Source organism: Calidris pugnax, unplaced genomic scaffold, assembly GCF_001431845.1.
Source record: "Calidris pugnax isolate Ruff unplaced genomic scaffold, ASM143184v1 scaffold13, whole genome shotgun sequence".
Lineage (NCBI taxonomy): Eukaryota > Metazoa > Chordata > Aves > Charadriiformes > Scolopacidae > Calidris > Calidris pugnax.
In genome coordinates this window covers 8571401-8583983 of record NW_015090810.1, presented here as the reverse complement: position 1 = coordinate 8583983, position 12583 = coordinate 8571401, and the positions used below count along the sequence as shown (strand labels likewise).

Here is a 12583-nt window from a genome sequence, read left to right as displayed (position 1 = left end):
TGTCAATGCATAATGTGGGGTTGTCTGTTGGGGAGATCATCTGTTGAGTCATATGAAGAGGGAAAGGTTGCAACAGTAATCTGCAGAGAGGAAATGTGCTCTCTAGACAAGTTCTTTTGAGTCTGTTGTTTGTATAATTAGTGCACAATCCAGTTTCACATGGAGGCACAGCTTTTCTTTGGATCTGTGATCTCTCAGAAGTCATGGGATAAGGGAGATGTTGCAGTCCCAAGCTACATAAAACCGTGACATACAAGTGTGGTTTCTTGTGACCCAGTTGTATGATACATAGATAGAATAAACCATCAAAAAACATTGTAAAAATAGCTAATAACTTAATTCACACATTCTCCATATATACACACTTTTAATGACAGCCATTTAACCATTCTCAGCACTTCTTAAATTATTCTACACATTTTAGAGACCAAGAATTGTGGAAACAGGAAGTGTCCCTCCAGAACTTTTCCTAATGCCCATTCACCTAAATCCATAAGCAGCTCTTACCTTACAAAATTAATCCTCTTTGTAATTAAACAATGAAAGATTTCCTAGAGGGAATGTGAAATGTCCATTACTTGGGATACTCAACAAAAACCCTGAGCAATCTGCCTGACTGAAGTCAGGTCTGTTTTGATCAGGGTGGGTTAGACCAAATGACCTTAAAATGTCCTTTCCAGCCTACAACTTTCTAAGTTTGTGTGATTCCCTATCCCAACTCAGTAAATAGGCCTGGGTTCCCCACAGGTAAAACACTGTCCTGAAGCTTCGCAGAACGCATTGCACCACAGCAGAACTGAAGGTGAGCAGGTAATTGTTTTCAGCTTCTCAGCTTGCCTCATCTAAATTGTATTCCCTAGAGGCACACAGGCCTCTTTCTCACAGACGAGAGAAAGTTCTTGGGGTGTTGTCACCCCAAGAAGTCCTCGGTCTGTGTTTCTTCTCTTTCACCCGCACCCTGGCTCTGATGCTGCTATCTTTCCTGGACTCCCCGGTACTGCTGCCCTGGCTGGGACACCAGCTTCATCCCAATGACTTGGTCTGTCCATCATGATCTCCTACCCTGAACTGATTCCCTTCCTGACACAACCTTGCTCAACAGTTAGGGCCAGAGGGAAAAGATAGGACTAAGGGATTTTAGAGGGCATCGTGAGGAAGAGGGGGGAATTTGTTCTGGGAATGGGGGGACAGTGTATCAGGACTTGCCCAAGGCAAGGCGCTCACCCTTCTCCCTTTCTCACCTGCTGGAAACTCTCTCTGAGATCTGATCCTTATTGTCTTGTCCGATCATCACTAAATCTTTTAATGAGCCAGATCTCTTAGGGCTGATGTAGAAAAACTAGAGGAATGTGAGCTTTCTCCATCTTTTCTCTTTTTCTGTCGAAATAATATCCGTGTGTACCCTTACACACATAGACAGCAGTGGCGGCCAGATCGCTGTTTTAGAAAGTTTCTCTCATCTGCAATAATTTCTAAAAAACACGAAACTGGTTGTCCAGTGGAGTACAGCGAAACTAATCGTTTTTACCATCGCTCCAGCAGCATTTTTTACCATTTGCAAAAGGATTTGACTGTGGGGAAACACTGCTCACCTCTCACACTGCGGGTTTTCTCCCCTCTCCCCGCTGCACGAGAGCTATTTTCTGATCCTTCCCTTTGAGCCCCTTTGCTTTTTTTAGGCGACTTCCAGATATCTGATACAGTCTATAATGAGGAATTAGGTTCCATTACACGAAGGCTTAACCTTCTCGAAAAGCATTCAGCGCTTGCCAGGAGTCATCAATATTTAACAGCTGTTGTTATTATGAAATACTTCATAGGGTAATGCGGCTCCGCTGCTCGCACGCAAGGGTTTGAACGGGCGCCAGGCCCCTGTCAGAGCCGCCGGGGAGATTGACAGGCGGGGAGGCTTGCGTGACAGCGGGGCCGGGGTTAGTCAGCAGTCTGCCTCCTCCGCACCGGGGACTTCTCCTCCCCTTCGCCTCCCCTTCAAAAGGGCTCCTCTGGCTGGGGGTCCCCAGGGGATGGCAGAGGGGGGGGCCCCGAGGTGGCCCCACCAGCTCCCAGCCAGGGCGGTGGGGAGAAGAGGGCCGGCGGGCAGGGGCATCTCTTTGGTGCCCCTCTCTCAAGGCGCCTGGAAAAACGGAGGCGGCGCGTTGGGAAAGGGGGAAAGTGTTTCGGAGAGAAAGAGGGGACGGGATCTGGGAAGCAAACAGTTTGGGTTGTACCTTAAATAAATGTCATGCTGTACTCCAGAGACTTCAAAGGGCAGTAGGATTTCAAAGCATCTCTTAAGAAGAAGCAGACTGAGAAAACCGCTAAGTTGAGAAGAAAAACTTTGCATTATTGCAAGCATAATTTCATCTGGCATTCTGGTAGCCTGTGCAGCAGGACTGAGCACCATGCATCTTTTATTCAGAGGGTGCATTTTGGTGCTGATTTCTTTCCTGAAGTGTTTGTACAACCTGTATATTGTGGTATTTCAGAGTGCAAACATCCTCTTTATATCGTTCAGCGATGTATAATAACTGTTCTTTATGTTGTGTAATGTGTAAGTTCAGCATGCGTCTAATGAGCCCGGTCCTTATTGTCACTCGGTGTTCTCTGTGAGACAGCAAGAGGAAACAGACCATTTCAGTTCATGACTGTAGGTTTGTTAAGCAGAATTGCTCATACTGAGTGTTTCCTAGTTGTTTTGTTTTGTTTTCTTAGCATTCAGGGTAACACGCATAGCTGATCCTTCCTGCAGCTAGAAGATCCAGGAAGAAAGACCCTGTTTTCACTTCCTTTCAACTAACAGTTACCAAAAGCAAGATTTACGTTCATAAAGCTGTATCTCTGAACCTGCAAGCTAGATTTGGGTATTTTCATCTGCCCATTTTAAGAAACCATTTATCCCCTGGGTATCGCTGGAGAGACGTGGTCTCCCAGGTACTCCTTGTAGAGGGACTTGAAACTGATATGCCCGCAGCATACCGTGTCTGAAAAAGACAGTACTGTCCCCTTCTTACACCTCAAATGAAATCTGAGCAAAGTGTTCAGATAAGAAACAGCATCCCTTCACTTTCATTTCTTCCCTGTGCTGTTGCCTGACTCAGGCAGCCTGAGCAGTGGAAGGTCGCTGGGGTACATACAGTTTGACGGTGTGTTAGTTTGCTACAGAGCTGAGCTTGGTCGGTAATTTTGCTAATTATTTTCTGAAGAAAGAAGGTTGTGCTTGTGTGGGAATAAGTACAGAAACATGTTGGAGAGTGTAATCCCATGGGTTTAAAAAGTACAGTTTTATGACAGTCCTGAAATTTCCATCCCTCTGAACTAAAAAGTACTCTGCAACGAATAAATGTTCTGTCTTTTTCTGAGGAAAAGAGAACGGCTGGTTTCATGATACTCCTATAGACTTTAAAGCGTCAGGCAGCTTTTCTCTTCTTTACAACATTCCAGATTTGATTTTCAAGCCAAGGGGTTTGCAAATGCAGATAGCGATGCTCATATCAGAACCGGAAGCTCAAAAGAGATCTCAGCATTTTACAATGTTCTGGGGAGAGACAGTGCAGCTGTGAGTTCAGCAGCACCGTCTGAGACAGTCCCGTACTCCAGTCAGCCAAACATATCATCCCTTTTGTAGACTTTTTTCCCTTGCATTAATTAGCTGTCGATATTAACTCCTCTACATTATTTTTTGGTTTCAACTCCTTTCCCTGCTTTCAGATCAAAAAGTGGAGCAATGTCCTCAGATCTTTGACCTTTCCTTCAGGAAATCTCATTGGCCATGTTTCTTCATTTTTGTTCCCTGTTCTTCCTCCTAGCCTCCTTTACCCCCCTGCCCTGTATATTTCCATAGTGCTGCCCTTCTGTAGAACCCAGTGTTTCCAAAACTGGGAGGCTTTTAATGTTGCCTGGGATTGCACCATAGTCACTAGATCGCATGACCATGCAAAACTGTCAGCCCTGATACTTGTATATCTTGTATTTATCACCCTATGGTATCAATACGCTCATTCATCTTCTTTGGCAGAACAGCTCCATCTTCTGTTTTATTTCGTTTTCTGGAAGTGCAGGCTAGATAAGTTGTGCTCAGAAAAAGGTCTCTGCTGTTCCTGTTTCCTAACTCTTCAGCTTTCCATTTTTGAACCTAGTAGGTGAGGGCTCTTCGCTGAATTGCTGGCAATCTAGTCCAAAGAGCTGCCTCTCCCATAGAAAACAGTCCAAGTCTCCACAAAGCTGAAGCTTTCATGTTTTTTACAGCCAGCAGCATTCATCAGTCTGCCTGCAATATCCGTTCTTTCCTTGCCCCATTCTTGATATATGGGAACTCCACCAGCCAGAAGCTTTCCCCTCAGGTGACTGACTCATGCTTTGCTGTTTGTTGTTCTTTATCTTTCCACACTTTGCTCCTCCCTGCCCACTAGACAGAGTACTCCTGCATTCTCCCATCTTTTGTTTGTTTTCATCATCATGGGCTTCACCTTTGCTCCAGAAGGCTACCATTTAATGTAATGTCTAAGCTTGATCACAGCTGCCTTGGCATCAGGTGCCTTGCTATCAAACCACCCATCATAACCGATGCTTACTTTCCTTCAGTTCCCTCTCTTGATTCTTGCTGGTGACAGAGGCGTTGTTAGGCTGCTCTGTTTTCTTTCCCCTATTTCTCTGTCTACTCAGATAACATCTTGCTAGTTTCCCTCCTCACCCTGCCAACTCTTGCTTTTCTTCCTCCTCCTCCTCCTCATTCATGTTGGGGATCTATGTGGTTTTCTCCCTGTCTTGCTCTGCTTTCCCCAGGTGACAGGCTATCAGCAGCAGTGGTGTCTCCTCAGAGCCGTCCCTGCTGTATCAGCCAAGCCCTGGGTGGATTAATGGAGTATTTCCAGGAAGGCAGAACAAGAGTGAACAGTGAGCAGCAGCTCTGCTGCCTCAGGTGCAAGGAACAAACGTCCCTGTCTCTGAGGAGCTCTTGCTTCTTGGCACGGAAGGGTGTCATTGGTCTTTGATGGTGCAATGGGTCTCCTTGCAGTCCAGGCCAGTGACTAGGGTATGTTATGAAACGGATGTGTGTGGCCTAACATACGGGTAACTCTAGCTGGCAAAATAACATTAAAATACTTTCCATTTGGAGATGGAATTTATAGTAGCCAGACGAGCCGCGGAACAAACATCTCTTGTGCTTCTGCTGCTGTGTTTGTGTGAGCCTGAAGGCTAACAAACAGGCAGGGAGCTCTGGCCCGCTCAGTCGGGTAAAATAATAGTTTCCACTAATGATGAAGTTCAAACTGGCGGAATTTTCACAACACCAGAAGAACGCATCAAAAAAATAAACCTTCGTTTCCTCTCACCCCTCCCTGTCTGTCCTTTAACCTGTAGAAAGACTGCAAACCACTGCGTCAATAATTGCAAAAACATCTTTTCTGAGGGGGGAAACTCTGGAAAAGACTATTGGAATAGGGATTGGTCTTTTAAAAATTATTGTCACGAGTGTCCATATGTCTGTTCTTATGGGCAGGTGTGGCAAAAGTTTTCGCTGGTCAAGGGGGAAAAAACGTGACCCCTTCCAATTAGTTCAAAAGGTATATGAAAATGAAAATGCAGATTGAGGAATCTGTGTATCCTGTGTTCATAGCAGCCTAGCTTACAAGTCTGAAATTACAAAACTGTTTTTGCTGGAAAATGTGGATAGGGATCTGGTTTAGGCAGCTTGGGATTTTCCTGATGTGTTTTCCCATGCCCAGGGGAGGGATTTATTACATCTAATTATACATTTGAGATGATTGCTTTGGGGTAATGACCAACATTACCACTGGCGGCAAATATTTACCATGTAAGCTAAAAAACATCACGGATATTTAGTCAGTGTGGTTCTGCGTTGCCGTCATCTGTTGTAAAATGCTGATGTATCTTGCAACAGTCCCTGACTAGGCTGTTAAATTGATAAGGGACTCTTGCACAGACCTTTGGAAAGGAAGTGAGTCCATTTAGATCCTATCCTTGGTCATTTGCAACAAATATTATTCAAGCCATTTAAAAATGTCAACCTTTCTCTTAATTTGGAATCTTACTAAAAAATTAAATCCCATGCTCATGGCTTTTATGAACAAGCTCAGAATCATTAGAGGCTTGCTGGCTGTCTCTTTATTCTGATTTGGTATAAACTATTCCTGTCCGTCTCAGCCCTTCTTTTTTTGGATTATTGACCATCTCTGGCCATGGCTGCTCCAGCTCTCCTTTAGCTGGAAGGGACAATGTGTATCAAATGTCCCAGCTAATCTTGCTGGTATGTTCTCCTCTCTCCTTCTCTCCGTGGAAAGGAGAATAAATAGAAAACAGAATCTCTGTTTGCTACCGGGATATTTGTATGACCCATCTCCGGGTGAAGCTGGCTCCTTAAATTTTACTGACCAAATGATAAAGACAGGTTCCTGTCATACTCCCTCAAGGATACAGAAGCCAAATGTATCAACTGATGTAAGCCGCCTTAGAAATTCTTTCATTATCCCCAGAGATGGGATTGTATTACAGGGGTTTTTTTTCTATGGGATATATCGATAAGAAAACTTTAATCTGAGTATTCAAAGATATTTCAGATCAAGTGATGATAACCTGTGTGCGGGAAGAGCACTCACCAGTTTTGACTCCTGGGAAGGTTTTCACTATTATTAGGAAAAATATATGCAGTTTCAGTCTATAGTGAGAGAGTTTCATGGATTTCATGTAGTAAAACCTGCTAAAAAAATCTTTAAACTTCTGTTTAAAACTGAAACAGTTTAAGAACATTCCCTTGAATCTTACAATCAGGCTCAGACTTGTAGAAGTGAAGTGGGTAAAGTGAGACTGAAAACAATCTGCTGCCAAGGTCAGCACTGAAAATAAGAAACTTATTTCAGTTGCTTGTCTTCTGAGCTACACAGGCATTTCTTTATATTGTCATAATACATATTTTTATAAACAAAACAACTTGCTAACTTTCTTTTCTTTCTTTCCTGTGGGTTTTGGATGTTGCTTTATGTAGAGTACACTAATGGAAAAAATGTGTTCAATAAAAAATGTGATAGATATTTCATATAAAAAACATCTGGACTGCCAAATATGTATCTATCTCCCTCACAGCAAAAGAAAGTTGTCAGTAACTGAGATCCAGACCACAAAGACAGTAACTCCCAATTAAATCAATGCATGTTAAATGCCTAAATAAGAATTTTAGTCTAGCAGCCCTAGTCGTTATGATTGCTAAATTGATAATAACTCTTTCCAACAGCCATTCAAGAAAAGCACTTTAAGAAGCAAGTTGGCCCAACGATAAAAGAGGACAATGTGTCTAACAAGACTGCTGTACAAGAAGGTGGACTTCTACTAGAAGTGAGTGAAAAAATGTTACCTTTTCCAGCTCTAACTTATTCAGTTTGATGATATATTCGGGTTAATGCTTTGTGGAAACTTGGAGCAAATGGTCGGTCTTGGTGTACGTCATTCAAGAATCACACTTGTGAGTACTTCTTGCAAGAGCAAAACTGGCAGTCGTGGTAGTCCCGCTCAGTCTCCATTTGGGCAACTGCACCTTGCACCCTTACGTCCTCACCCTTACTGGTGAACTCCTGTGGGCCAGTTCACAGTTCTTTTTCACTTGGAGTGATAGCAGAGCTTTATTTTACTTTGCTCCTATTCCGATGGTGCCAACAGGCGCTTGCCTGGTTACTGGTCTGAGTTGAGAGTATTCTGGGATATTTTAATGTCTCTTATTTCCTCAACTCTGTGCTCTGAGGGAAGAGGTGTGTGCAGAAGTTATTCCTTCTACGTATTTTTATCCCCTTCAGGATGACTTTATATTGGCAGAGCAGCATAAAGGGTTATGCTGTTATATATGTTATACTGTTACTGAGAATTGGATCCATTAATCCGTATGAAGAATTAATACTGCTGTGAACTACTGAACCAGCTAGAGCGCAGCAGTCCATCCCAGATACATCTGCATTTCAAACACATGATGTAATAATGCCTTTTATACACTGAGGTCCTTGGAAATTCCTGTGTGATTAAGAATACATATGTACAGTTGTTTTGGATAGGATAATATTCATGGTATAAAACCTGTGTTTTAATGCCAGCTCTGAAATACATGCAAATGTAAATTAAAAAGTAGCCTCCAGCAAATAAATGCTGTATACTATTAAAGAAAAAGGACATTTTATCATATTGTAAGCCATTCAAATCTATGGAATGGAAACCGGCACTCTGCTTTCCTTCCTCTTAATACTTTAGAAGATTTTAATTTTGTGTTTCAAAACAAATAACAGAGAGTTAGTTCATGCTACTGCAAAAATGAGATGTTTGGTTCTCAGGTATTATTTGCAGTCATTGCCATTCTCAATTCACATTATTGTACAGGTCATACAATAAATTATAAATATAGTGAGTATCTAATTTTTAATGAGGCTTTCCTATCAGTAGTTAGTGTTTTGTTGGGTGTAAATTACATACCCACAAGTTGTAATCATTAAGGATCTTCAAACAGTAGCCCTACTGTTATGAGCACATGGAGAGAACACTGATATGTAATTTCAGGCAGGTTACAAGAGACTAATAGTACTGTGTACTAACAGTAATGTATATGCTAATGGAATGCTCACTACTGGGTCTATAGGAGTCACATTCCTTTTGAATATATGGGAGATAGTGTCTTTTTTTTTGTCCTGGATCATACATAATCTGGATCATTAACTAGATGATTAAGCGCATTTTAACATGAATGTATTCACTAGGCTTCATTTATGGGCATGGTTGACCCAGAATAAGAGAGTGAATTTTCCTTAGGCCTTGCTGGGAATGTTTCCTGCGGATTGAGTTTGGTTCAGATGCTCATTCAAACAGCCATAACGTGAAGAAAAGCAGGTTTTTCAGTTGTTCAACCAAATGCACCATGCTGGTTATTAGGGACTCTGTGGTTTTAACTAAATAGATGCATTTGTGATTCCTTCCAAGGAGAAGCAAACAATCTTGCTTTGCATATTGACTTTTGAATCTGACCACTTTATTGGCTCTCAAAAGATATTTTTCAGCTGTCAAAAGCCACTTTCCTTCTTGTGACACCTCCTTGCACTGTGTAACCTCTCCTAGATGCTTTATATAATACAAACCAGAATAATCTGAATCACCAAAATATGTGTGAACAATACTGTCCTTGACTGCAATGTTAATGAAAAACCAGGGATAATTGCATTTTTTTTTTCCTAGTGGGCATGATCACTGTGCTCTATGTATAGATAGAAATATGGAATTACAAGAAATCTAATTACTGGTAACTAATGTATCTATGACTCTCCAGTTGAGCAATAATGCAGCACTTCCCCTTTCAGCTTAAAAGAAAACAGTGGAATTAGGCTGTCTTCAAAGTATGTTTAAAATGTTTTTTATTTCTAAAGGCCTCTGCCACAACATGTGTTTTTTATTTAAGATTTTATAGAGATTTTTTACAGCTATAATCAAATAGCTTTCATCAGCAATAATAGAATAAACAATGATACCAGTTTATCAAAGACTTTTTAGTGGAGCACAGCAGGTAACTAAATAAATAATTTCTTCCAGTGTTTTACGTTTAAGATCACTTCTTTTGGAGAAAAGAGCTTTTTCTTGCCATGTTTCTGTTTCCTTTTGGAGGGAAGACAGTCAAAGCTCTGACAACCAAAGTCCAATTGGAGACTTCAGAAATGTTTGACTGCAGTAATGATTTTTAACTTTGCAATTTCAAAATATTTTCCAAGACAGGTGGTAATTCAACCCTTGTGCCACATGCCTTCTAGCAGAAAATGGCTACATTCAGTTTCTGAAGCCTGTTACTGAACACTTAAGGAACACTGGGCCAAACCCGTAACCAGAAAAGTGGGAAAATAAATTGTATTGGCAGTCAATAAATCCAGACAGAATTTATGGGGTGATGGGGTGGAGAAACACAATAAAATGGTGACTTGGAAAAATAAGAATGAATCACTGGTGGGTATCTAGGCAATAGCCTTGATTGCAATAATCATCTCATGGCTGTTAGCCACCTCCTACTCTTCCCCCCAGCTATGCTGCACTCACAGTCTCAAGTCCAGACTCAGAGCCTACTCTGTTGTGCAGGTAATTTCTCATGATGCATGTGTAATTTCCACGTGTTATGCTATCCTATCTGAAGCATTAAATGTCCCTTGTTGAGAAGGAGGCCCTCTCTGGACTTGTTTTCTCAATGACATGCAGTCAGGCAGCGGCTCCATCATCATCACTGACACTGATTCTTGTGTGATCATCATCCATATACAAAGCAGTGCCCTGCTAAAATTGTCACTTGGGCAATTGACCACCTCACAGTTGCTCCTGCAGTTGCTCTGCTTGTTATGGAAGAATCACTGATGTTCAGATTTCTGTCTCAGTCCTTGCTGCTGAAGGAGATGTCTTGATGGTCTTTCCTTCTTTCTTTGTTTCGTTTGTTGGTTTTTTATTCCACTATTGTAGGCTGCAGCATAGAATTTGTTTTATTTCTGTCTCCAGATGTACTGGACATAATTCTTTTCAGGTGTGAAAATAGTGTTTTATACTGAAAATGTCACAAAAATTAGAATGAAATCTGAGTGAACCAGGCAGCTCTCAAACAGACGCTAATGGAGTAAGAATGCCTGGTTCTGTCATGCCACATCTCACTGATGAATACTGATAAAGGCCAGACCTGGCCTGTTTTGTCATTTCTGTGCTCACCGGCAGCTCATGCTTTTTCAGTGAAGGTCCATGTTGTTTTCAGGATATTCCAAGCCACTCTTGTCCAGTTCACAGACAGTTTTCCACATGAGTCCACTTCTCTTAAGGCTTCAGGACACAAGAATCACATTTCTGTCATTTCGTCTCATGTTTTTCTTTATGGCTGCACTGAAGATGCCAGTCATCATACTATCCTGGTATTTCTTATTCAGTAATACTGTACCTTTACTCTTCCTGGGCAGAGGTACCTGAGTTACCTTTTTCCTGCTAAAAACAAATAATGACATACGGTTGAATAAAAAGGTATTGGATTTGGTTGTTCTTTCACTATAAGACCCCTGCATAGGAGCAAGAAATGTAAGGACCTTTCAGGCATAATATGAATTACAACCCAGAATGGTAGCTGCAGGCTCAACATTTATGCATGCTGAAGAGAAAAAAACCCATAGGCTATTTTTCTGTAAGTAGTTCAGAGTGATAACAGGCTCCCTTACGAAAGCCTCCACAACATTGCTCAGATGCTGAAATCACCTGCTCTTTCAGTGGGAACATCTGCACCTCCCTGGTTCTGCAGCCCACCCCACCCTTCCGGAGCATCTGGTGGTAACTACTCCAATCTTTATTCATTTTAGCCTGTCAGGAGACTATGCCCAGGAGACCCGTGCACTCAGTGTACATCCTTAGCAGCAGGCTGTTGAATGCTTTGGAATCTCCTCGTGCATGTGAAAGAGACTTCATTTCTCTCGGCCAAACACAAGACAGACCTCCTAGTTTTCACCAATGGCAGAAAAAGCAAATTTTGTATATTAATCTATGGCAAAGATCTCATTCTCCACCCTTCCTAAACAGTACTACAGTTACAACTTACTTATTTAAATTTTCAGGCAAAGACTATCAGATGCCTGGCATCTTGAAAAGTATCTTAAAAACAAAGAAATTACTTCTTCAAAATCACATCTGTCTTCAGAAGCGGAGAAAAACAGTGAAAGCTAGTTTTGGTGGTACAGCCTTTATAATTCTCCACTGGTATCAATAATCTTAGCTTCATTACATTAACCACTTAATCATCTGAAGTTGGATTTTTTAAACTGAGCTTCCAGTTTTTTGTAGTTATACTTTTGTTCTACCATTTAGCAGATGAATTTTGTTGATTTAAGTGGTAGCTAACATGTTGTAAGTGAAGCAATTCAGATATCTAGCTACTGAAGCAGCGTTTGTGCTTGGAATTGACTGTTGGTGCAAAGCGGTAGCATAATCAGGTACAGGCACTTTATCACACAGATAAGTCCTTTATATATCATTTCTTAATTACATATCACAGATTTGGGCACTATTGTGAATAGGAAATTTTGATACTCGCTTGGTAGTTCCCACTGAAGTCAGTGAGACTTTTTTTCATTAGCTTTAATACCAAATACAGCTCAAGACTTCTTAATCAAAAACAATGAAAGACAGACTTTTTATCTAAGTAAAGGATTCAGGATTTGATACGATGCCAGCTTGAAGCATATTTTTTAACATTATGTTGTTACCTTAAAAGTGGCTGCAAATAATAAGCTTTCTGGGAGTTACTTTGAACAGAGAGGTGCATGTGCACATTTTGGCACTGAAAGGTATTTCCAGGTGGCCTCTACTAACAGCTTGAACTAGAGTTCAAGTTTCATTCCAAGGGAACTGGAAAATGATACATTAGAAAACATCCTATTGGTGGTGTTCTTCACTCTGCATAAGGAAATAACATAGGAAACCCTTTTCCCACTTGGTTTCCTGTAATTTTTTTAAACTTGTTAGTGTAATCCACTTCCTCCTTCCAAACTGATTTATGTAATCAGTACTTGATAAAACTGTGCTCTTGAAAAAGGTA

The 12583-nt window shown here is 41.3% G+C and overlaps 1 protein-coding gene across 1 annotated transcript in view; it reads left to right on the top strand.

Annotated features, from left to right (window-relative positions):
- AHRR (aryl-hydrocarbon receptor repressor) overlaps positions 1 to 12583 on the top strand; it is an 87495-nt gene that overhangs the window by 51562 nt on the left and 23350 nt on the right. The window contains exon 4 of the mRNA XM_014938426.1: positions 7250 to 7350. Coding sequence (XP_014793912.1) covers positions 7250 to 7350 — 101 coding nt within the window. The remainder of the gene's footprint in view (positions 1 to 7249; positions 7351 to 12583) is intronic.